General features: G+C 41.1%; 1 protein-coding gene across 1 annotated transcript in view; it reads right to left on the bottom strand.

Annotated features, from left to right (window-relative positions):
* ADGRD2 (adhesion G protein-coupled receptor D2) overlaps positions 1 to 26056 on the bottom strand; it is a 139472-nt gene extending 113416 nt beyond the window's left edge. The window contains exons 1-11 of the mRNA XM_072123703.1: positions 25814 to 26056; positions 18405 to 18471; positions 17638 to 17695; positions 15207 to 15401; positions 13426 to 14058; positions 8374 to 8472; positions 8213 to 8301; positions 6673 to 6945; positions 6478 to 6589; positions 6095 to 6202; positions 3331 to 3451 (exon numbers count right to left, since the gene is read on the bottom strand). Of these exons, the coding sequence (XP_071979804.1) occupies positions 3331 to 3451; positions 6095 to 6202; positions 6478 to 6589; positions 6673 to 6945; positions 8213 to 8301; positions 8374 to 8472; positions 13426 to 14058; positions 15207 to 15401; positions 17638 to 17695; positions 18405 to 18471; positions 25814 to 25821 (1763 nt within the window). The 5' untranslated portion in view covers positions 25822 to 26056. The remainder of the gene's footprint in view (positions 1 to 3330; positions 3452 to 6094; positions 6203 to 6477; positions 6590 to 6672; positions 6946 to 8212; positions 8302 to 8373; positions 8473 to 13425; positions 14059 to 15206; positions 15402 to 17637; positions 17696 to 18404; positions 18472 to 25813) is intronic.
* Between the last annotated feature and the right edge of the window lie 429 nt (positions 26057 to 26485).

Here is a 26485-nt window from a genome sequence, read left to right as displayed (position 1 = left end):
CTAATAACCGCGGTCGGTGCTTGCACCGATCGCGGCTATTAACCCTCTAAACGCCGCCCGCAAAGTCGCGGGCGGCGTTTAAAAGACGGCGGCGCGTGGGCGCCGCCATCTTTTTTTCGATCGCCACGCCCCCGAACGTCATCGGGGGGCGGCGATCGGTTACCATGGTAGCCTCGGGTCTTCTCTTGACACGAGGCTACATGGTTTATGCAGGTTCGTTACAATGAGCCAGTGGCTCATTGTAATGTAAGACCTGCAAAAACGCCATATATTGCAATACTGTAGTAGTAGCAGTATATGGTAGGAGCGATCTGATCATCTAGGGTTATTGTACCCTAGATGGTCTAAAAAATAGTGAAAAAAAAAAGAAAAAAAAAAGTTTAAAAAATAAAAAAAATTAATAAAATATTAAAAGTTCAAATCACCCCCCTTTCCCTAGAACGGATATAAAACATAACAAACAGTAAAAATCACAGACATATTAGGTATCGCCGCGTCCCAAAATGCCCGATCTATCAAAATATAAAAACGGTTACGGCCGGCGGTGACCTCCGAGGCGGGAAATGGCGCCCAAATGTCCGAAATGCGACTTTTACACCTTTTTACATAACATAAAAAATGAAATAAAAAATGATCAAAATGTCGCACAGACCTCAAAATGGTAGCAATGAAAACGTCGCTTCATTTCGCAAAAAATGACCCCTCACACATTTCCGTGCGCCAAAGTATGAAAAAGTTATTAGCGTCAGAAGATGGCAAAAAATTTTTTTTCTTTTTTGTACACATTCGTTTAATTTTTGAAAATGTATTAAAACACAATAAAACCTATATAAATTTGGTATCACCGCGATCGCACCGAACCAAAGAATAAAGTAGGCGTGTTATTTGGAGCGAAGAGTGAAAGTCCTAAAAACTGAGCCCACAAGAACGTGACGCACGTGCGGTTTTTTTTCAATTTTTCCACATTTGGAATTTTTTTTCAGCTTCGCAGTACACGGCATGTTAAAATAAATAACATTACGGGAAAGTAAAATTTGTTACGCACAAAATAAGCCCTCACACAGGTCTGTACACGTAAAAATGAAAAAGTTATGGATTTTTGAAGTTGGAGAGCGAGAAATGAGCCGGACAACCCTCCGTCCTTAAGGGGTTAATGAAATGTCTACAGCAGAGCACCCCTTGAAAAAAAACCTCTCTAGTTCCCTCCAACTTCATGCCCACGCGCATACACTACGATCATGCGGCCACAACACTGCAGCATCATTGTGTATCTGCACAATTCGGAAGAGGAAAAGAAAGAACCGTGAGGAGAAGAAGCTGGAGGTAGGTAAAGAGTGTTTTTGTTTTTTTTTTAAGTTGAAGCTATTTTGCTACGGCTCTGGTGCCATGGGCCCCCGGGTAGCTGAAGGCCCATATGAAGAGGTTAGTTTATACACACTCCAGGTTTTGGTGGTCAGTAAGCTGAATTAACTTATCTTTAAATTGCATATTTTTCATATAGACTTTTCACATTTGGCCCCTTAACTTTGTTTTGTTACTTGATCCGTTTAATTTTGGACAGATATTTACTGTAGAAAACTTCAGGTGTTTTCATTTTTTGAGAGCCACCTTTTGTGAGTCATACTCACCATTGATTCTGAGTACAACTGCACATGCAGTGGACTTGGCTTTTCATTTCTATGGAAATGAGATCTAGCTAGCCAAAAGCAGTGTGTATGATCTAGTATGAACTTCATTGGTTCAGATTTACTTACCCGGTCCTGTCGGGCTGTCCAACGGCCCGCCCCCAATTTCTGTTGCGTGCAAGCGGGCGCTGATGCGCCACAATCCGATCACGTGCACTAAAATCCCGGGGCAATTTGCCCCAAACGGAAATCGTTAGGGGAAACCTGACGAAAATGCGTCCGGCCCTTAGTAAATGAGCCCCATTATGTGCGGTCTTTATTAGTGTACACACCAATAATCAAGGTAACAATTAGGGTTGTTATATAAATAGAGCACACATGGGGTCTGCCTGCACGTCACGGACACCAGACCTTATTCAGCTTACTGTATATTTTTGATTGGCTGGTCTTTGTCAATGGATTCTGATCATTTTGTTGCTTTTTGCACAGATTGCGCCTGCATTGCATTGTATTTATTACATTGACTTATTACAAGGGAACACAAAAAGTCACTTGAGACGGTGTAAAGAAATTTGTTTAGGCATAGTGGAGGTGAATTGCATTTGTGATTTGTGATGGGCAACACAAACACTCACCACCTTTGATCACTTGTCTCCAATGCATTGTCTAAATAATGATAACTATACAGGCAGTCCCCGGGTTACATACAAGATAGGTTCTGTAGGTTTGTTCTTAAGTTGAATTTGTATGTAAGTCGGAACTGTATACTTTATAATTAGAACCTGAGTCGAAATTTTTTTGGTCTCTATGACTATTTTAAAAATGTTGGGTTGTTATAAGAACCAGGATTAACAATAAAGATTAATTACAGACACTTTTGATAACTGCTATAGCTACTTATTGAAGCCTAGGGCTTAAGTACAGTAAGTTACCAACATCCAGAGGCCCGTTTGTAACTAGGGGCCATCTGTAAGTCATGTGTTCTTAAGTAGGGGACCGCCTGTATATAATATTTAACCATTTGAAGGAAACCTACCACTTTATAATGGCAGTTATAACCCTCAAATACCTTGCACCAGCTCAGGATGAGCTGGTGCCGGAGCACATCTTCATTAATTGAAGAAACCGCTGTATTCCTTATTAAACGGTTTTATTCTTTATATTTCAACCACGCTTCGACGCACCATGATATGTGCTCGGCGCACCATGCACGCGACCATGCGTGCGCCCAGTTAGGAGGTGCCAGAGAGCCAGTGACGTCACTGAGCTCTCGGGCACACTCGTGCCTGCGCAATTCCAAATTTTTATCCTGGCCAGCTTTGCAAGCGACGTTGCGATAAAGCAGAGACAATGCAGGGACTGCAGAGACAATGCAGAGACTGCAGAGACAATGCAGAGACTGCAGAGACAATGCAGAGACTGCAGAGACAATGCAGAGACTGCAGAGACAATTCAGAGAGTGATGAATTGCTGGTTGTAACCCTAAACACCAATCCTCTCGAAGAAAAAAAGCTGCAGATGAATGGAGCCTTTAGAGTACCTTAATTAAAATTTGCATCAATTTCCATGTCAAAATTCAAATACAGTTTTTTTCAACATGGAATTCCAAATTTTCCCAATAGGATATGTTCAAAGCCTCCCAATGAAGGTGGATTTTTGCATATAAATTTTTTGCTTAGGAATAATTCATTAAAGAGCCACTCACCTAGATCCTCCATCTGATATAGAAGCATCGCCATGAATGGATTTGCGACTCTGTTCTCCAAACAAATGTTGAAAGGCATTTAGATTAGACCATGTATTCACTACAGCCACTTTAGCTTGACCTGCAGTGATACAAATTTTCATATAAAATATATAAAAAACTACACAGCACCTTAAAGGACATCTACCATCAGCTTGATTGATGCTTGTTTCTTTATGCACTAATCAGAAGAGTTTTTAGTGCACAATTGCTGCTAAAACTACAGCTGACATTACCTGAGCACCTCTCGGCATCACTGGATTTTAACATATTTATGCCCCCCATTGTAAAAGTACTTCCGGCTCCAGGCCAGGGAGCTAAGAACTGGACAGTGATGTCAGAGGGCTGAGGGATGGAGAACGGGGCTCTGGCTCATTTACATATTTTTTTAAAAGTCGTTTTAGCAGCAAATATGCGGTTTCTTTATGCACTAAAAACTGTTCCAATTAGTGCATAAAGAAATGAGCATCAGTCATACTGATGGTAGATGTCTACGGAACATAATACATTAGCAAAAACAGAAGTCTACAGTAGGTCCGGATCAATTCTTTTTTTGAATCAGATATTTTTATTGAACATTTTTTATATATCAACACACCCAACAAGTACAACCTGGAGGGGAGTATGCACATATCATTACAATAAGCTCTGGTTTTATACAATAATACAAACTTAAATTGTACTCATAAAAGCATTACAAGAGAATTACAGTTGTATCTTTCTTCACATACAGGATTTATGTTTTATCATATACGCTTATTATTGGTAGCATACTCCCTCCTTCCCTTCCCAACTCCCCCCCCCCCCCACCCTTGCGAGCCAGCTCTACTAAGACCCGTCAGGTCTCATATAATTATTCACATATTAAAGAAGACCTAAACCTATCTTTACTTATTTTGCCAATGATAATTGATATTCTAAGCTAGTTCTTTTTCTTATAAGGGAGCTTGACGGTATACCAGGCATATCTAGCACTTGCCCCAAATCTTTTCAAATTTGGAGACCCCATTCCTCTTCACATATGTACTATATTCCAGTAGTATTATTGCATTCAAACGGTCTATAAACTCTTTCTTGTCCGGTGGCCTAGGCCTAATCCAATGGGCAGCTATAACTTTTCTAGCTTGATATAAGGATCTTTGTATTGCAATGTTATTAGGTTCTGTCAGGTTGTCTATCTTCAGTACTCCCAATTGTTACAGAGAAGACTTTACGCGTCGATTCTAATATAGATTTCCAAAAAGACTCCAGTTCCCTACATCCCCACATCATGTGGAGTATATCTGCCTCTTCAGTTCCACATCTCAGGCATTCTGAATTAGGCCTAGCTCCTATCCCAAATAGTAGTTGGGGTGACCTATATGTTCGGTGTAAAAGAAATAAGTGAGACATCCTACGTGCTTCACTGGGCGAGAGGGTTGGCACCAATTCCAAAGCTTCAGTCAGGGCCCACTTCTCTATTCCAATGTTCTTAATATATTCTTAATAGAGTCATTTAATAGCACTGTATAAGAATATGAGATCAGGCCTTTAGTAGAACTTGACTTCAATATTCTATTCAATGCCCCATTGGAGCCCACCTCTATTTGTTCTACCCTGGACTGTACCTCGAAAGCATGTTGAATTTGCAAATACTGATAGAACCACGCATGTGGCAATTGGAATTCAGCCTGTATTTCCTCAAACGTTCTAAAGTTTCCTTCTGAACAAATATGTTTCAGCATCTTAACCCCTTTCGCTTTCCATGGGGAAAAACCCTCCAAGCGAAATATTTCCGGCAAAGCAGGGTTTCGTCAGAGTGGAGTGTCAGATGTATATTTAGGGATACCTATTATATCCTTGGCTTTAGTCCACACCTTGGACATGAGGGACAATGTCGGTTTACTGCCTATTTCCCCTCCACCAAATCCACTTTCCAGAGCATGCAGTGGTATCGTCTGCTTCGTCCTTAAACTAATCAGACGCTGATTCCCCTTCTATCTCCATTCCCCAGCCTTTAAAATGTTGTAATTGTGCCGCTATAAAATACAGCCACGGGTTTGGTATTGCTAAGCCTCCATCCATTTTACCCCTCTGTAGAGTATCTAGACTAATTCTAGCTTGTTTGCCCTTCCAGATTAATCTCCTGAACAGCCCACGGATTCTATGAAAATATTTCTGTGGGATCCAGATCAGTGAATTGTGTATGATGTACAGTAATTGAGGCATGAGCACCATTTTAATGAGATTGCCTCTTCCTATGGAGACAACGGGAGCTTACACCATGTTTTAATCTTATCTGCAAATTTAGAGGTCCAGATCAATACTGGAAAATTTTCTTGCAGTGCCGCTTCAGCGGCCATATTTGGTTACATGGGGCACGGACCGGAAAGATAACTGCACAGGACACCCGAAGGGCGCCGGGAGGTAGGAATATGTTTATTTTTTTTAAGCAGCCCCCCTCCCTGCCATCTTTGTTTTTTTGGAAAGTCTCGGACAACCCCTTTAAGCTTAAGGATGATTCTCTGTTTCACTCCCCTGAAGTTTTAGTTTGATACAGAAGCTCATATTATAAAATATTCATCTTCCTCCTCTCCAAAATATAATCTTTTCCCCTTTTTGGAGATCTTCTAGTGTTTCATACAATGGCAGAGAATCTGAGCTAGACCTTAAACTTTTGTACTGTACTGCAGCTTGTGCAAGTAATTTATGTTTTTCCTTAGAATGGAATCCGTGCAGAGCTTACCTTTTAGAAGGCCATCTCCAAGAACTTCTATTTTATCCACTCTTTCCGCGGCATGTACTTTGTAGATGTGTCTGTCCACCTTTAGATCCACCTCACTTACAGCAATTTCTAGGGATGAGAAGTTGCTTACGAATGTCACAAGCATAATACAAGTCAAAAACTGCCATGACTAAGGACGTCTAATTGCCTCGTAAACTTGGTGTTTTGCTGAGTTGCCATTGTGCCGAATTGGATCTTATGTATGTATCGACTTAAGTAAAGGATAATTGCTTTTACACATAGAGCTGGATCATGAGCCCATTTTACTCAATGTCAAAATGATTTATATACTTTCAAGTACAAATTTACTCGACTCATATAATATATATATATATTCCACTGACCAATGTTCTTGTGATGTATAACGACTTCTTTTTTCTCATCAGACAGAAGTTGGACAAAGTTACTAGCCATCTTCTCCACCGTTTGGACGATTGTCATCGGTCCTTTAATAACCTAAAAATAAATTTTTTGTCAAGAAAACTCAATACTCATCTTAGAAACCCCCAAAAATATCTTCGGTAGAAAACTAAATTTACCGTAGAGATTTCCGACCACACTTCTGGATCGCTGTGCTCAAGAAGCTCCCCAGTGACATGAACAAAGTGGTGACTCAGGTCTTCTAATGTTTCTTCACTGCCATGCATGTCCACAGCACTGGCTTCCTTCAGAAACTGGATGATGCCGAGAACATCTATTGGATCCAGAGGAGTTTCTTCCATTTCCAGACCTTTCTCTATGGCCTGAAAACCCATCAAAACCTCAGGTGCGCTAAACTGGACATGGTCACTAGCAAGAGGGTTTTCAGAAATCTACAGAAAAAAGAAATAAATCAATCTGTAAAATATTATTTTAAAACAAACAATTCTAATAATAACCGAATAATTAATTAAACCATTTCCTGTGTCAATGGGGTGCATCGCTGCAAAGTATATTCTGATTGGACAGTATCTTTACAGGATAAGGAATAAGTGTTTGCTTGAGGTCTGAATGCCAAGGGCCACCTCCATGTTAAAGGGAACCTGTGATCAAAGGGCCCATTTTTAGCACCCCCAGCCCCCACAGAGAATAGTACATACACTGGCAAAAAGTTTTGTATTAAAAAAATAGGTTCTACAGAAAAAAAGATATGTTATATAGTACCTTTCAATGTCATGTGCTCTGTGACTTGGCACTTGTCCACTGGGAGTGGCTATAGGGGAGCAGGGGGCGTTGCTAAGCCGGGTGATGGGCGTTTTCATATATTTGAAAAGAATACACAGAGGTGCGGTTTCCCAAGGGTGGGGGAGGGAGGGGCTTCTCCCAAGCCACGCCCAGTGGACGAGTGCATAGTCAAAGAGCACATGGAATTGAAAGGTACTATATCACATATCTTTTTTTTATGTAAAATCTTTGGAAGTGTATGTACTATGATCTGTGGGGACTGCAGGTGGTGCTAAAAATGTGTCTCCTGGTGACAGGTTCCCTTCAATGGCTAAATCACAGGAATGTGCTCAGTCTGTAAAACACATGTGCTGCTCACTTTTCATGAACATTGCTTCAGAGATAGCCCAGGCATCATAGTTATACATAATGCAAAGAATTTTCACATTCACACATCATCGGGAATCCAAGAATAATAGTTTTACATGATGCAAGGAGTCCTTCTCTGCGGAACAACCTCACCATACTAAGAACATTATTACAGTATGGTGATGTTGTACTAAGATGGGGGAGAAGGGAGCAGAGTAGACATGATGACAAAGGTCCTAAAAAATGTTCTATGTGAATCAGGGGCGACTCAAGGTCTCAGTAGGCCCCTGGGTGACAGAGCCTCAGTGGGCCCCTTTGCAGTGAACTCTTCTGGCAGCATTAAAAATTCAGAAACTAAAACTGTCTCCTGTTCCCTAAAATATTCCCTAGTTTATCATACGACGTCAGCCCCTTGTGGTTGTTTTGTATACAGCTGCTTTATCGTAATTTTATATAAATAATCTAACCCCCTTAAGGATTCGTTAGATACGGCCCCCCTGAGTCTGAATAGGCTTTGGGTAGTAAGTAATATTGGAACAGTACCTACAGACATAAACCTCAACTCACCACACTGCGGTTCGCAATCATATTCACCAGGTTAGCAAAGGTTTGTCCACGACCCACGGTTTTGGTATTTTGAAATCGTTTATAGATCTCTGCAAAAACAAATCAATCAGGTCCAATTACATTACAGCAAACAATGACAGACACAGAACCAGTCATTTTACCTTTATCATGGTAGCAAACAAATGGTAATTTAGTCATGCACGTTGTATAGTTGGTGTCCCCATCATTGTTTTGCAGAATTCGACATTTTTCAGAAACTCCTATATGTAAATAAAAAAAAGAAGCATTTTCAGACATGATTTAAGCCTTGATGTTTTGCAGTTGATCTAAAAATTTACTTTTTGTCAAAGTAAGAGAACAATGTATGATCACTTCATTTTTTCAGAAATGTAATCTCCCTCGATCAACATTTGATGGATTTTTGTAAGGGGTACACCATGCCACTAGAACAGTGTTTTACAAAATTACCAAAGTATGATCAACATAAAACCTTTATTTTGCAAAAAATGTGATAATAATTATAGCAACGATTGTAGCACAGAGAAAGGTTATAAGTACATTTTTTAAAAGCTACACCAGTAGCCCTTTGGCCTTCATCCAGAAACCCTGCTGCCGGAGGGTTTCAGTCACTTTGGAACGGCACACCATTTTTCCAAAGTCAGTGAAAACTGGAAAGTTAGGCTGACAGTTATATAGGATTTATCAGATACGTGAGGAAATTGGCACCAGCTTCCAGATTAAACACAAATAATTGCAGGAATCTGAAAGTGTTCTCTGATTTTGATCAGTGTTCTTTTTCATTTATCTCATTTACATTTTTATTCTGTCTTTTATAAATAAACAATTTATGAAATAAGCTTAAAAATACTGCTATTTTACTCATGTTAGGATATATTTACATATGAATACACAATGATCTTGACATTTAGGAAATTGTGTTGTGTTCTCTAATTTTGATCTTCAATGTATAATTTGTGTAAACAATCATTTGTGCCTCAAGGATGACTTTCCCACTCCTGTAATTATCTATGTGAGCCTCATGGGGAAAGAGAAGTGACATGATGCCTATATTGCATCATACTTAAAGCGTAACTGTAAAGTTACTTGACAAAAAATAGTTTTAGCACAGCTGCAGAGAGCCTTTGACAACAATTGACAACAATACACAACGATACGTGTATCATGCTTCTGGCTTCTTCCTATCCTGAGATATAACGCTAATAGATATATAAGGCTATTCGTAAAAATCTTTCAGCTTTTCCTGAAGTGGGTGGGACTTCCTGGTTGTGACATCAGTTAAGGGCAGTGAGGCCAGAGCATGTGAACATGCACAATCAGGTCGGCCAACCAAGACACATACATTATATTATATGAGGGCCATTAAGGTCGATATTATAATATGTTTGGGGGTGGGACAATGTTGCAGGGCAATCGGCTTGGTTTCTGTATAAAAGGGAGCAGCACACACATACACACATAATGTACCCCCTCCATAAAATTTAATTCATTATTTTTTGTCATTATAATCTATGGAAGCTTCCCCCTATCTGTAGAACACCCCTTTCCTGTGTAAAGGTTTTACTGTATAGACACTGTTGGAGATTTGGCCCGGTAGAGACCATGGTAGCGGAGATTTGTGATGCAGTTCAAGACAGTGACACCAGTGACAGTCCAAAACAGTCCTTCCATTTGTTTAATCAAGTAGCAGGTACAAAATAAAAAACAGCCTTCACATCCAGGCATCAAACATAAACAAAATCCTATCCACATGGGTGCTAGCTAAACAGAGAGTTCCCATAACTCACCACTAACATATAAAGTGACCTGCAAGGACATTGCTTGTTCCAAGCACAGAGGTCAGTGCTGTGTGCTCTCCAGCCTTCTTTCAGAGCCAACACTCAGCTCTGCTCAGCAGCTTTACGCAGTCTGATTAGGCTGCTCCCACCACCTGTGTCGAAGGTGCTGAACACCACAAACCTGACCTAGTCCAATGGAATGGACTGCCCAACTACCAGCCTGCAAATCCATTCCATATAATGGACAGTTTTTAAAAACTGCTCCAACAAATAACTTGTTAGAGCCATACTTGCCAGATTTACAGTGTTTGCTGTTGGACAAACACGACCTCTGCATTAAGACCTTGCATAAAAGGAAAACCTAGGGGAAACATATCACCCATCCACAGTTGAGCCCTGCAGTGTCTCACTACACTGTGCTGTGTGTGCATGAACTGATGACATTCATTAGAATTGATGGGGAGCTTGAGATTGGTCTTTATTTGTGTTTTCAATGTACAAAGACTTCCTATTTGTAATTGCATGAGCTGAATCAAGTGATCAGTCACATGCTTGTGACATCACTCCAGGTCGTGCTGCTGGGACTACTATTCTCTTGCATCATGCAGGCTACGGATGAGGAGCGTTGCACATCTCCTAGAAACCCTTCCCAACAACATCCAACCATCCTCCTCTCAACCGTCTAGACACAGATTCCCATGGCAACCAATCAAACAAAGATAGACGAAGCGACAAGGTAAAACCCCTGCTAGCAGGCAAGTGTCTGCAGAGCCCTAATGAGTGTAAATTAGAGAATTGCTAATTTTAAATTAGTGCAGGTTTAGGCAAAAGTTTTTAAACTTTACAGTAAGCTGAAGCTCCTATCACCCCTTTTGGGACCATACATATATTGCTGTTCCCTGCAACTTACTGGCCCTGGATATAACAGGTATTGGGATGCTGGTTCATATGTGCTCCTCTCAGATCCCATCAGTGTATTTGAGTGGTTGTTCACAACTTTACTATTGATAACCTATCCTGAGGATAGATCTGCAACATCCCCCACCGGGGCCTAGCCCTTTGAGGTGAGGCCTGGTGACAGCCGGGGCCCGCGGTACCGGAGTGGCTGGCGGTTGCGGCCTAAGCACGCTATCGTCACGGTGCTTGGTACGGGGGAACCGGAGGGCTGTCCTACAGCCTGGCAGGTCTCCAGCAGGGTGGTGTTGGCAAGAAAAGATGAGGGAGAGGCTGCTATAGCGGATCTCCCTGGGGCAACCCCTTAATGTCCCGAGTGTGAGTCTCTGGGTGATGGACAGGGTGCCGGTGATGAAGGCAGCCGTATTAGCAGGGACCAGACGGAGACAGAAGTTGAAGAAAACAACTTACAGTTCTTTATTTGAACCGGCAGGAACCGCAGCAACGTGCCTTTAACAGGTAGATGGAGTGCTGAGATGTGAGTTGGAGGGAGCCTCAGGAGATAGTTCACCAGCCTGGATGTAGAGGGCAGGCTGGGAAGGCAGCTGAGTCCTGGAAGGAAGCTTCAGCTTGTTCCTGGATCTCTTCAGGTATCACCTTGAATGGTAAGATGATACCCCTTTTCCTCACTACACTAACTCTAGTCTGATGCTCCACTCTTCAGAGGCAGGGGCTAGGCTCTTCCTGCTCTGGTATGGGCTAGACTGAGATTTCTCACTCACTCACTGATCTCTAAGTCCACAAGATCTTCTCCTCTTCTGGGAGAGACTTCTCTCAGAGTTCTCTAGAACATTCCTGGCCAGAGGTTTTATTACCTCCCTTTGGTCAGGTGGTGGCTGCTCCTCCAATCACATCTCAGCTTACAGAGCACAGGATGTAACACATATCATTGGACAACAGCATCTTGCATCATACAAAATACTTAACCTCTGCCTTGCCAGGCAGGATTCACCACTGCAATACCCCTATGTCCTATCAGGGCCATGTAGTGTAAGGTGATTACATGCAGGTGGGACGTATTCGCAAGTCCTTTATATTTAATCTTGTTGTATTGGCTTTGGCTCAAAAGACAAAAGAAACATCTACAACGGTCCAGCATTGGGCAAAAGTTTGCCAAACCTATCCATTATATACCTTATATACTCGAGTATAAGCCTAGTTTTTCAGCACAAAAAAATGTGCTGAAAAACCCAAACTCGGCTTATACTCGAGTCAAAAAAATAAATATATCTAAACTCACCTTTCCGGCGACCCCTGTATCTTTTCTGTGCGATCTGTCCGGCAGCGGCGGCAGGCTTTATACACAGGGGCAGGGGCTGGCAGGCTATATACACTGGGGCAGGGTCTGGCAGGCTATATACACTGGGGCAGGGTCTGGCAGGCTATATACAATGGGGCAGGGTCTGGCAGGCTATATACAATGGGGCAGGGTCTGGCAGGCTATATACACTGGGGCAGGGGCTGGCTATATACACTGGAGCAGGGGCTGGCTGGCTATATACTGGGGAGGCTGTGACCAATGCATTTCCCACTCTCGGCTTATACTCGAGTCAATAGGTTTTCCCAGCATTTTGTGGTAAAATTAGGGGCCTCGGCTTATACTCGGGTCGGCTTATACTCGAGTATATACGGTACCATCTATTTCAAGTTATTGATAGACAATCCTCAGGGCTCTTTCACACTGGTGTTGTTATCACAGTGATTCTGTTTATTTATTTTTTTACTGAAGCCTTAACAAACTATTTTTTGCAATGGGTTTTTTTCACTGATTATGCTGGTGAACCTGGTGGGGGTTTTTTTGCAGACAATAAAAACCCCTGAACATCAGAAGAAAAACTGATGCTGGCAAGAACGGAAGCAAAACACAATGGGCAAACCAGTGTGAATCTGCCCTTAGTATAGGTCAGTGATGGCGAACCTTTTGGAGACCGAGTGCCCAAACTACAACCAAAATCCACTTATTTATCGTGAAGAGCCAACATGGCATTTTAAGCAGTAACTTATTGCTGCCTGTTCTTCCACATCTTTTAATTATATCGGCTGCCTGAGACCACCAATACAGTTGAAAGAAGGAAGGAAAATTCAGTCTCTCGTTGTGGTTTCTCTCCAGGGTCTCTCTGTAGAGAAAGAATGGTGGGTCCAGCAGGATGAGCTTCAAAGATAATGCAGTTCTGTAAACACCTTCTCACTTTTCCCGCAGTTCCAAACAGCCAATGAAGTGTGGCTTAAGTTGCCTGGGAATGCAGGAAGATTTTGTCCTATTTAGTGAACTCTGTCCTGGGACGATTGTCTGAGTGCCCACAGAAATGGCCACCTCTGGCACCCGTGCCATAGGTTTGCCACCCCTGGTATAGGTCATCAATATCAGAGTGGTTGGTGCGAAGTCAAGTCCCGGGTAATCGAAAATTTATGACCTATGCATAGATCATCAAAAAGCCCACAACAGATAAATGCCCCTCATACCTGAACAGATAGAGGTAACCTCCATTTTCCTCACTGTAGGCTCGATTTCCAGTTTGTGGGTTCTCCATCCAAACACAAGGTCCTGTTCCATGTTATGACATAGTGACGCCTTTTGTATCTGGTCTCGACTGAGAACCTTTGCCCATACATTCAGACCGGTAATATTACCACTAAAGGACTCCTCTTTTTTGAACGTCCCACCATAAGAATCTTGATCTTGTCCAATGATAAAAATGCCCCCCGTGATGATCTTTTCTGATACAGAGATCTTATAGGAGTTTTTAATTTCCCCGTCAGCATATAGACTCATGATTTGACTCTGGGTGTTCCATGATATACAGATGTGATGCCACTGCCCATCATTAGGGAACATTATAGTATATGATGAATGAGAACCATGAAGTAAGGAGGCAAACCTAACAAATCCGTCTTTGCTCAAACCTCTCAACTGAAACGCATTAGTGGAGTTCTTCATGGCATGGGAAAATACAGTTTCAATATCCTCTTGGGTGTTGCCCCACTGAATATGGGCACAGACTGTAATTCCATTAAACGATGGGAACTTTGCCAATAATTTGGCATATTTTGTGTCTGTCCTCTTCTCAAAAACCAGAACAGTGAAGGACTGTGTCTCTGCAAGAGAAAAAGAAGAAATCACAAGTTAATATTTTGTTTCAACTGTCCCCAGACATGTGCAGTAACTCGGATCACTGCCGAAAAGAGGAAGAATTTACTGCGCATGCACGGGGGCCACTAAATATCTAAAAGCGCTGCAGGGCCACAAATGGAGGTAAGACTTTGGAAGCTACAGAGGCGTGTTGTAGCCTCAGCCCCCGACGCTTGGTCAGGCTACTCCATGCCACAGTAACCTCTGAAGTTTATCTGCATAAACTATAACGTTTTTAGTTAGTTAAGTATGGTTAAAAGTTTAGTTAAAGGTAGTGTAGGAAGGTATCCTCAATTAGTGTATTCCTGATGGTAGCTTTCACTTAAACTCTAAGGGAACAAACCTCATTTTCTATTTTTTTATTTCTGTTACACTCTTCTAAAACCAAAAGTGGAACCCTCTGCCGGTATTAATCTGCGGTGTGCTGGAGTGTGATCTCTACTACGTTAAGTTTAATACACGTTTAATGCATCTGGTCCTATATGTACATAAGTCACAAGCAAAATTTCCCATAGATTTTCACCAAAAATATTACTGTCTAAATCCACTGTCAAGCTTTTTGACCAACATTTCATATATTTCTAGGAAAATCTTCCTTGGTTCCCCTGGAAGATATCACTTTTTCCTGTGGGCATTTTCTATGTAGTTGCCATATAGAGATATCACAGATCAGCACTACTAATGAGAACATTGAGAATTTAGATGCTTAAAAATTTGCTAAACTGCTAAATTTTCAGCTAAAAAAAAAGCCCTTTAACCCGTAACCCATTCAACAAAATCGCTCCTTTCTCTAAAAAAAATTGTTAAATATACATGTTATATAGTGATGCAGAGCATTCAGCATACAGCTGAATTTTGGTTCAGATTTTGCTCAATGTGCTGAGTTCTGCTGGGAGTATTCCTCCAGGAGATTGAATGGCATGTTGAATTTTCTACTTTAAAGGACTTTTCCCTACCTATAGACCACTACCAAGTGAATGAAGCGGCGGACAGTTATAAGGAAATCATCACCAATCCCGTGGATAAGGTATCAGTGCCTTTAGCACAAAGAAAAGTAAGAAAACTTTGAAACTATTTCCAAAATGTGACACATTCAAAGCATTCAGTAATATACCTGGTATTTTATCTTTCTTCAGCCAAAAGGGGAACTGTAAATTTCCTGTTAGGGCCTGGACCTCTTTCGTTTCAGAGAGCAATGATGCAAATTTGTAATCGCAGTATTTCTCAGCTTCCCCATAAACATGTGGTTTGCCGACATATTCATACACTGCGTGATCAGTTTCTATAAAAGTATCAGGAGTATTCGAACCTACAGATAACAAAAAACATTGGAAGAGTTGGTTTTCATATTAAATAAATGGATTATCTTTGTATTCTGCTGTTCCTCGGTTTTACCTCCTAAAAATTTACTTACAGTAGAAATTTTCTTTTCAAAACATATGGATAAGATTTTTAGAAATATCATTGACTATGATGCTAAAGTTATTCGCAGCAGAGAGCTGCATGGTGATGGATCGCATGCACCCCGTGACCCTCAACCTAATGCTATGTTCAAAGCAGTGTTAGGGTACATTCACACGAGCATACAGGCACTCATTGGAGAGGAGGAGGGATTAGCATTGCTCACCCCTGACTTCTCCATAGAGAAATAAGCTAAACAAGTAAACTTTCTATATTTCACCATGCACGATCTTGGTGCAGCCTGATAACATGCTCACCATACAATGACCAGGCACCAAAGGCGTCCAAAGGCACCATTACGTTTGTGTGAATGAGCACTGAGGGGTTTCTGTTATAAACTCATACTCTTTTAAATGCACGAAGCCGCTTTCTTATCTCACTAGCCTATGCCGCCTTGGGAGGATTACAGGCAGCAGGGGTACTCCAATGTCTCCAACACTGGGAGAGAGATCTATAGCTCTCAATTGACAGGGATGCAAAACACTTTCTAGTTGGGCTCTGCATTTAGAGACCAGATGAAAAATTCTATATAGGTGGTATTACACGTCTAGCAAGCTGGCAAGGATCTACCCAACAGCATCGGATACCTGGTGGTGCAACTAAGACACTGGGGCAGATTTACTTACCCGGTCCTGTCGCGATCACCACTGTGCGTTGTCTGACAAGGATTCAGGTATGCTGCGATTCTAAGGTCATGCATCCAATTTCCTTTGTGTGTCGCTTCTCCGCTGAGGTCCGCCGGAGTTCACCTTCTTCTTCCCGGTGCATGTAAGTGCTTGATCTTGCGACACAATTTCATTTTTAAATTCCATGGAATCAGTCAGGTTGTCCGACGGCTTGCCCCCCCATTTCTGTCATATTCAAGCCGCCGCCAATACGCCACAATCCGTTCGCGTGCGCCAAAAACCCAGGGCAATTCTGCGCAAAAAGGAAATATTCGGGAAACCCGACAGAATCTCGGTCCGCGGACCCTCAGTTAATGTGCCCCACCAGGTCAATCCTGCATATCTTTTAGCAATGTCCGGTTTTGCTCCCATTTTGGAAGCAAATAGAGGGGCTGCTGCGGGTCACCTTGCACACTCTGATTTCACTATGATAGCACAACTTTGGCGATGTACACAGATCCCTTCGTTTGCAGAAATCACTTGGAAGGTTTCTAGTAACTGAATATTGAATATTCTAGTAATTGATTTTTATAAAAACTGGGAACATTGGTTGTTGTTACCCTACTACAATTCTTCAGAGAATTTTGTTATTGTGGAATCAGATTTATTGGACAAATAAGAAGCGAATAATTCTTCTTTGTAAAAATGGGCATGATCATCTAAGATCCTTCTGTCATCTATGAATGTTCTGTATCACCTTTGTCATCCAGGAAACCTCAATGTACCCGGTTAGGTTTTGTCAAGTAATTTTATTTTTACCTACTTGCCAGATCTTCTCAAGAACTGTCAGGTTGAATGAGGGTCATTGACAGACAGCCATTTTTAGGTCTCTCCAACGATGCCTGATTATGAGGGACTTCACATGTTGCATTTGTTAATAAGATGTAGAAGCATTCTAAATGCAATGTGTGAATGCACCCTAAGGGCTGTGTCCCACACACAGAGTGATCAGACTGGTATGTTGGAGCATGCAGAGTCCTAGGTCACCGGCTGACCATAGTTTAGGGATCAAATGAATTTTCCAAAGTTCATCAACATTTACAGCTTAGAAACATCTCAGAAGATAAATAAGAGTTTCCAGAGTGAAATTTCAAGTATAAAAGCAATGTCCCTGACTCTTATCCCTTGGTATAAAATGACTTTTTATTAAAAAAAATTTGCCGATTTCTAAAATTCAGTTTTCACCATTATTATTATTATAGTGTATTAAATGCTGAATGATGTTTTCTTTTTTAGCACATGCTTCTTACATAAAGCCAACAGTGAGCGATATTGTTTCCATCAAAATCACAGAAAAAGGACAAACGGACAACAGAAGACATTCACAACAATCTATAAAAATTTTTGTTTTAAGGGTTAGAGGTGATGGATCTCAAAACAGACAACAATGTATGAGAGAAAAGCGTGGCACAAACCTACCTGTAGGACTTGTCTGGTTTGATTCAACTTTATTCCAGCAGATGGAAACACTACACACCTGTGATGAAAAAAAAAATTAAGTTAAAGGGGTTCTCCAGTGATATACAAGATAGCTCCAATTCACAGGATAGGGGTAAACTTTCTGATTGGTGGGGGTCTAAGTGATGAGATCACAAAAATGGGGGTCGGTTGTATCCCTCTCATATCCAGAGATGGAGAACAGTCGGTCGCACATGCATCGGCTGCTCCATTCATCCCTATGGCGCTGACTAGGTAATCTCTCTTAGGGCCATCTCTCTTAGAGCAGCTGGCGCATGCGCAACCGCTTGTTCTCCATCTCTGGGTACAAAGGGAATACAACTGACCCCCATTTCTCTTTGTCTCAGGGTAGGATAGGGGTACAACTGACCCTCGATCTTGTAATCTGTGGAGGTCCCATCACTGAGACGCACACCAATCAGCAAATAAGCCTATCCTGTGGATAGGGGGTAACTTTATGTCAGAGGAGAACCCCTTTAACAGAAAATAAAAATACACTAGTTTTATATATTATATGTATATCTTTATTTTAACATCAAGAACTTATCAAAAACACATGCACTATGTCTAAATAGTATATATCTTTAGGTCAGGGGTTCTCACAGTGGCTTTGAACCAAAATTTACCTCAAGATGGCCAAACATATGAAGTAGTGTTGCATGGACCTAAACCGCAAAGTTTTAGTAGAAAGCAGGCCCCTCTTCCTCAGAACCATAGGTTTAACTTACCATCAAGATGTTGAACACAAACTTCAGGATGTCAATAATTGTGGAGACAAAGTCTTCTGATTTCATACTAGGAAAGAGATAAAACATAAAAAGAAAAATACTGAGGCTGTAAAAGAATAAAAGGAGTTGTCTGTGAGCGGTGGTGAGAATAATGCATGCGCGATACACACCCCACTCCAGAATTATGGTTCTGGTTTGTATACAGAGGTCTTTAGTGTGAGGAACTGAACAGGAGCACCAGAGACAAGAGAGTATAGCCGCTTATCCCAGACAACCAGTTAAAAAGATTATCTAAGAGCATATCAATATCTTAGTAAGGTTCCACACGACAATATTGAGGTACTGTAAGTCAGTTTGATATGCTATGAAATACATAAAAAATAGTAACATCTCAGTCAGCATCATCCACATTCTGTGATGTGTGACTGAGAAGACACTAAATTTTGTCTTCGCTTGCTGGCTGTTTTGGAGTTGATTGCACAATTCCCTCATCCTCCTACAAGAGGAAGGAGCATGAGTCGGCACCTTTTATCCAGGACTCCGGACGTATTCTTGTGCTTTGCATTCCATAGTATCCTGAGTAAAAAAGCAGTGGGACCCGCTTTTACTCTGAGGATAGAGCCGACGGCTGACAGCATACTGAGATCACTTCATACTTATGCCTACTTTCTCTCTCTCTAAACCTGTTGTTTAAAAAAAAAACCCCTTGAATCTGGAGCGCTTGTTCCTCTCTATTTTGTCTCCTAATTACTTGCAATCCATCTCCGGAATTGGAGAGAAGATCCCCTTGTAAAGTCCCCAGCTTTGTTGAACTCATCATCGTGAAGTCTCCTCTGGTCCAGCAATTACCTGTTGTGACAGACTGAGCTCTGCTCCAATCAGTCTGGTGCAGGGGGTAAGGTTTCCCAAAATTGTTCTGCTCACATTCAGTTCACTTCCGGGTTAAAGTTTCTGTTGAACTGTTCCATGGCACTTCTTTGCAATCTCTGTTGTGACCTGGCTTGTTGACATCTCTTTTTGTGTTGTTTGTTCGACTACTAGTTTGTACTTTTGCAAAGGGAGGCACTGACGCCCATCTACTGGCAATCATTTAGGGTGGATTGAATAAGTAGGTAGGGCTTGTTTGGGGGGACTCAATATCAGGGCTCACTGTCTTAGTCCGTTTCCATTCCATTACAAAAACATTCAGCAGTTTCCCATGTCCGAAGGCTCTTGCTGTAAACTACATCAGATACTGCGCAGCACAGCATTTCATCACATGGTCCAATATGGGAGAGTAATAAATTGCTATAGCCAATTAACCATACAGTAGGCAAATATTGATTTTTTTTTGTGTGTCTTGCTATTCAGCAAATGCCATACCTAGTCTCTTTTGTGCCATTCATTGATGCTTTTCCTATAGTATCAACCTAGTGTACAAGGTCCATCTATACAGATAGGAGACCTTGTGCAATACTATATAAAATGTACCATTGAATGGCACAATAGAGACACTTTACATGACCTGTTGTACGGCATCTTCTGATGTATTGTGCAGCAAGGGACCTGCTGAATTTCATAAAGTGTTTTCCAAACTAATAACAACAGTAAACAATAATTGGGTAAGAAGATCCTATATATCGAACATATATTTATACTTTGAAATAGTCATGTAGTCTACTCTGTGTATACTTGGTTCAAAACCTGCATTTCAATTATATAATTTATATTTTATTTCAATGAATAAGATGTTAGAGAAAAGTAAATAAAAGCAAGTAATAAAAGAGATGGGAAGACAATGGAAGACAGCATGAAATACTGTACTAACTGCAGCCAATGTGAATCAGTCACACAACCACTTAGATGGAAGATCTTAAAGAGATCGTATGTTTTTGGAAACTCATATATCCATGTCTTCCTCCTATCAATCTGGACTCATTACCCCATAATTAGACTATGAAATCTGAATTTTGAAAATTTTAACACACCTGTTATCTGGATTTATAGTTGCCAATAACAGATGGCAGGTCATAAAACTGGCACAAGAACCTGTAAGGCAACATCACAGCTGAGTGAATGGAGTGGATAAAAGCTGGAGGAATCTCTTCAATTACTAGCATCAATGGGTCTGTGGGTGCAATACTTAAAATTTAAGTTAAACCCCTTTGCATTATATATTCAAGAGTGTTTGGCAAACATGTGAGGGATGTGGGGGAGGATACTATACTAGATGGCTCCATTGTCAAATGCCCCTGATAAATAAGCGGATGAAAATCAGTCTGTTCTAGTAAAGAGTTTTGAGGACATCACATGCAGAAAGGTACATCACATGCATAAAGCGATCGGCCATCTAAGATAGCGGCACCCATGGAATGGTGAGTTAGGTGCTGTGGTCAAGTTCAATAACAGCACTTAACAGGTTAACTGCCGCGATTAGTGCCAGCACCAACCGCAGCAATAACAGGCGGGTGTCAGCTGTATTATACAGCTGACACCCACTGGGTATGGAGAGAGCTCAGCCCTTGAGCCCTCTCCATACACCCACCGCAGCACTAGGACATTGTAGTATATCCTGGTGTGCAAAAATTGCATGTACTTTAAACGCTTCTCTCTCTGAAACTGTTACACCTAAAAACACAATTCTGATGATCTATCCAACAGAATCTTCCCTATATTGTCATAATATTGTGTTTCTAGGCAACACAAAACCAGAGATATCAACTGTAAAAATGACATTCAGGAAAGTTGTATATACAAGTCACTTTTTTCTTTACATCGCCTTTAATATAAATAGCTAGATGACCTAAAACTAGTCCACTGTTAACCCCTTCCAGACGACGAGTCCCGGTGCATGGAGAGGGCTCGCTTACCGATCGCAGGTGCTTTCACGTCGATCGCCGCCGGCAATGTGATGATGTCACGGGGAGCGGCGATCCATTGCCATGACAGCTTCGGGTCTCATAAAGGCCCGAAGCTGTCTCGTTTTAAACCATTCATTACAATGTGCTAATTGCACATTGCAATGAATGAGGAGGAAAATCCCCATATACAGTACTGCCATATTTTAGTATGGCAGTATATGATAAGACCGATCAGACAACCTAGGGTTAAAGTACCCTAGGGAGTCTAAAAAATAGTAAAAGAAAAAATTAAAAAAAAAATGTAAAAAAATTATAATAAAAAAATCTAAAAATTCAAATCACCCTCCTTTCCCTAGAACTGATATAAATATCAATAAACAGTAAAAATCATAAACACATTAGGTATCACCGCGTCCGATCTATCAAAATATAATAGCGGTTTTTCACTGCGTTTAACCCTGTAATGGAAAAATCGAGGCCAAAATTAAAAAATGGCACTTTTTTGCCATTTAAAAAAAAACTCTAAATTCTATAAAAAGTGATCAAAAGGTTGTGCAGTCCTAAAAATAGTATCATTGAAAACATCATTGTCTGATCGATCCTACCATATACTGTCATACTACAGTGATGTCACAGGGAACAACCATCCTCAGGAAGAGCGCGGCGCCCATGCGACGATCAGCAAGAAAACACCCGCGATCGGTGCTGGCACTGATCGCGGGCGTTACCGGTAAGCCTTTGCTGCAATATGCCCTCTCCAAGCACCGGGACCCAGTTAAAGGACTGTTAAAGGACCAGTTAAAGTGAACCAGTTAAAGGACATCTACCACCAGGATGAAGGATTGTAACCCAAGCTCACTGACATACTGGTGTGTGGCCCCTCTGACAGGATCCACTCTTCTTTAAGTTTTCTATGCCCTTGTTTGTAAGAAAAAAAAAAGCTTTAAAATATTATGCAAACGACCCTGAGGGGCTCCAGGCTCCATAATTGTTAATGGAGGCTCATTTGCAGGTTTGTAAAATCACAGGCATACGAAGCTAAAAGAAGAGCAGATCCTGCCAGAGGGGGCACACACCAGTATGTCAGTGTGCTTTGTTTACAATCCTTCATCCTGGTGGTAGATTTTCTTTAAGGGGACTGTGTGATCTTTTTATTATTCAAATTTGATGTGCAGGTAAATGGCTCAAGTCTGAAATGTTTCCTTTACATGGAATTACATGGAATTACATGGAATCATTGTTTTTATTTTTTGATAGGTTCAATGCATCACGAAATGCTCAATCCAACTAGTTTATGTATTTATGTTTTTTTTTCCATTGTAAGGAGAGGGGGCATCTTTTTAGGCATTTAAAACCTGGATTTCCCGAATGCTGATGAAATACTGTATTGCTGTATACGGGTGGTCCCCTACTTAAGAACACCTGACTTACATACGACCCCTAGTTACAAACGGACCTCTGGATTTTGGTCATTTGCTCTACTTTAGTCCTAGGCTACAATAAACAGCTGTAACAGTTATCAGAGGTGTCTGTAATGAAGATTTATTGTTAATCCTGGTATTTATGCCAACCCAACATTTTTAAAATACAATTGTCACAGAGTCCAAAACATTTTTGACTGGGGTTACAATAATAAAGTATACAGTTCCGACTTACATACAAACTCAACTTAAGAACAAACCTACAGAACCACTTGTATGTAACCCGGGACTGCCTGTATTAGAAATCCTGTAGAGGATCTTTATTAGACCCAGTCTCTCTCAGGGTCTGTTACAGATCACTTGAGGACTGGCCTGGTTTTCATACTGCCCCTGATTACCCCTTAAGGAAGGTTATTTTACATGATGACATGATCTAAAAACCTCTGGAGTGTCGATTTGAAAAGTGCCATTTTTGTGTATCTGAATAATTGCAATGCTTTTTAATAATTTCTTTAACATTACCGTCACCCAACCATTAGTGTGTGTGAGTCTCGGCAAGAAGGTGGGGGCGGGGGTTGCTCAAATGGCACAAGTCATCTCATCAAAAAAGCTTCATCACAGACACTTTACAGCTGATCATTGCAGCCTGGGACTATAGTAACATCCAGAGAGCTTCTCCAGAGGTCACAGTGGGGGGTCACAGAGGGGTCCGTCTGTAACTAGGGGTCATCTGTAAGTCAGGTGTCCTTAAGTAGGGGACCGCCTGTGATGTGAAAAGGGCCTTAATGTTTATTGCGATGGGATCATCCAACTATATAAACTTCATCTCCCACACCATCGACCATTGGATTCCAACTGTCCAATCCCTTCCTCTTGGAGATGAGCTTCAGCCATATCTACCAGGTAATAGATTTCTCCTCTATTATTACTATATTTACACTGCAATATGTATGGAGGAAATCAACTGAGGCCTCTAGTTTTAGAATGATATGAATGAAAATGAAAGCCACCAATTATCTCATGTGCATGGATGGCTTTATAGATAACTATCCTCTAACTTTTGCAGATTTTTCTACAAGAATAATGACAAAATAGAAAATAGTGTAAATGCATACACACATCTGCTCATTCAGGGTATGGAAAATGTATGAAAAAAAGAAGGGGGGGGGAGCACCCTTTGTCTAATAATAAATCTCACTTGCTGCTCTACTGGATGGCCCGTATCTCCCAGCAACCAGATGCCTTTTCCATTCTAGTCCAACAAAAGCTCAGATCTAGTAAATAACACCAGCACTTCTCTCACAATGGAGGAGATCAGAATCGTGTTGCAGTGTTTCTGAGCAATATAACACACGTGCATCCTGTGAAGAGGCAAATTTAGGTTCATAAATGTTTGCCACATCTGCGATTACGTACACTTGTATGGAGAGGGTCACCTAATGCGTCTCGATTTACTATGCGGGAAAAGATACGGAAGCATTTCATATAAAACATAGAACAAAAAGTCTGTAAACAGACAATCATAGGAACATGTTTTATAAGCCTTTCTGTAGGTCCGCGACGCTAAATGATTGTTTAGGAGTCATTGCTTTACATTAAAGGTTTGCATACATGGCACTATATCATAATAATATAATAATTATTATTTATATAACGCACATAGATTACACAGCGCTGCACAGAGCTTGCCAAATCGGTCCTTGTCCCCAATGGGGCTCACAATCTAATCAACCTACCAGTATGTTTTGGAGTGTGGGGGGAAACCGGAGGACCTGGAGAAAATCCACGCTAACAGAGAGAACATACAAACTCTTTGCAGATGTTGACCTGGGTGGTATTCGAACCCTGGACCCCAGCGCTGTCCAGGATTGGAATTGAACCCTAAATGAAATTTCATATAATCTAACAGTGTGCAGGAATATGTGTATGGATATAGATAGTGTAATATTATATATATATATCATCCAAAGTCCATATTAACATCCACATAAATGCCAGCACTCACCATTTCCGAGCAGAACATTGCCTCCGCCAGCAACTACAGTCTCCATAGTTGAGCTTTGCGTCATTTCTAGCCCAGATATATGATGCACCTGGCCACACACGATTCAAATGCTTCTTGGTCCAGTTCATACACTCATGTAGCACTTCTACAAGACTATACTGACCCCAATATAGAGCAAGCTCTGATCTGACATTTCTATCAATTTGTTCTACAGTAGCTCTACTGTAGAATCTGACCAAAAGATGCTAAGCTTCCCTTCACCAGTTTACTGGTTGTCCCAATTTGGATAGATATTATGCACTGCATACAACCCTGCAGTACCTTCATACTGGAAAACACATAGACCCACATCAAAACTAGAACAGTCTGTACCATGTGCAGAGTGCACCAGATTCATCAAAACTGGTGCAAGGTCTTCTTGATCCGGCGCCCCCTCCCCCCCACACTGCTCCAGAAGTGTGCACCATTTTATTTTTTTATGTACTTTGCTCAGGTCGCAGAATTGTTGTGCACGTCAGTAATAAATGTGCCGCAAACCGACTAAGCCCCAACACTACCCTTTAAGTGCACATTTTATCTGTCTTGTCGGATACACAGCCGTGACACAAAACTTTATAAATACATTTACAATCAGTAAGTTCTTTTCAGTGCAAAGTCAGACAGAAAACTGGCGCCAACACTCATTAAATGTGGCCCATTGCCTAGACTGGGTTAGAACATTTCCAGCAAAATTTGGACCTCATCAAAAAAAATGTTTTGTACATGGGAAACTTCTCATACATTACTGCACAAATTCAATGGTCTGATTATTAAATATTAGATAGAATAATAAATTGTGGTGATTCTTAACCTTGCATTTTAAATTATGATAAGGAGGCAAGAAAAGCAGGCAAATTGTGCACGATGATCATGTACTAGGAGCAAATTACTGTGGTCAGTCTGAATCAAGGACAGTAAAACTACCCAGATTTGATGGACCAAGAACAAGACTCTTAGCATCATAGTGATATATGAAGCAGAAAGTCCCCGTTTTTGGTTCACACTACCCAATACACCCTTCAGTGGTTCAGTTGTGTGAAAGCGTCCAGAAAAGAAGACAGTAACAAGAATCCTCATACTATAGAATATAAGCCATTTACTTACTTTAACATTTGTGAACCCTGGAATCAGCTATTTCCTTCAGCTTTAAAAAGAAGTTGTGAAAGTGCCTTATCTATCCGCCATGTGCTCTGCATAAGTTCTCCCAGACAGTCATCCGCATGCTATACTTCCCTACGACTCCGGTGCAAGTTACTGGAGATGCTAATTTCATGTCATTCTCTAAAGCAGTGTGTAAGCAAAGAGATGACAATGAGAGGAGCAGTCTCGCTCACATAAGGGACCCTGCCCTCGTAAAACTGACATCACCAGTGCAGACAAGAAGAGGAGGTCATACTGTGTCTCCAATAGGTTAGATTTACGGTGTAGTAAAAAGACAAACAATTCTACAAAGTGCCATCATGTTGTCCATGAACTTCATCCAATCTTCTTCTTCCAGTCCCGTTTCTGAACAGGAACATTAAAATTTTGAAAAGTTCACTGTACGTACATTAATGGAAATGTAGTTACCCAGTTGTATAATACACCATTGAGGGTAAAGGATCAAGCCAAGGTTTGCTTTAGGTTTGTTACTCAAGCACCAGTAGCTAATGAAGAAGAGAGTTACTAATTGGGGGGGGGGGGTGCTAAAAGTTAGTCTAGTATGTCTTTACTATATGTTAAAACTGACTTTTAGTTACAGACCTGCTGGTTTTATCAAACCCAATGCTAGTTACT

The sequence above is a fragment of the Engystomops pustulosus genome, chromosome 9, assembly GCF_040894005.1.
Source record: "Engystomops pustulosus chromosome 9, aEngPut4.maternal, whole genome shotgun sequence".
In the NCBI taxonomy this organism is placed as follows: domain Eukaryota; kingdom Metazoa; phylum Chordata; class Amphibia; order Anura; family Leptodactylidae; genus Engystomops; species Engystomops pustulosus.
This window is presented reverse-complemented; position numbering and strand designations above follow the sequence as displayed.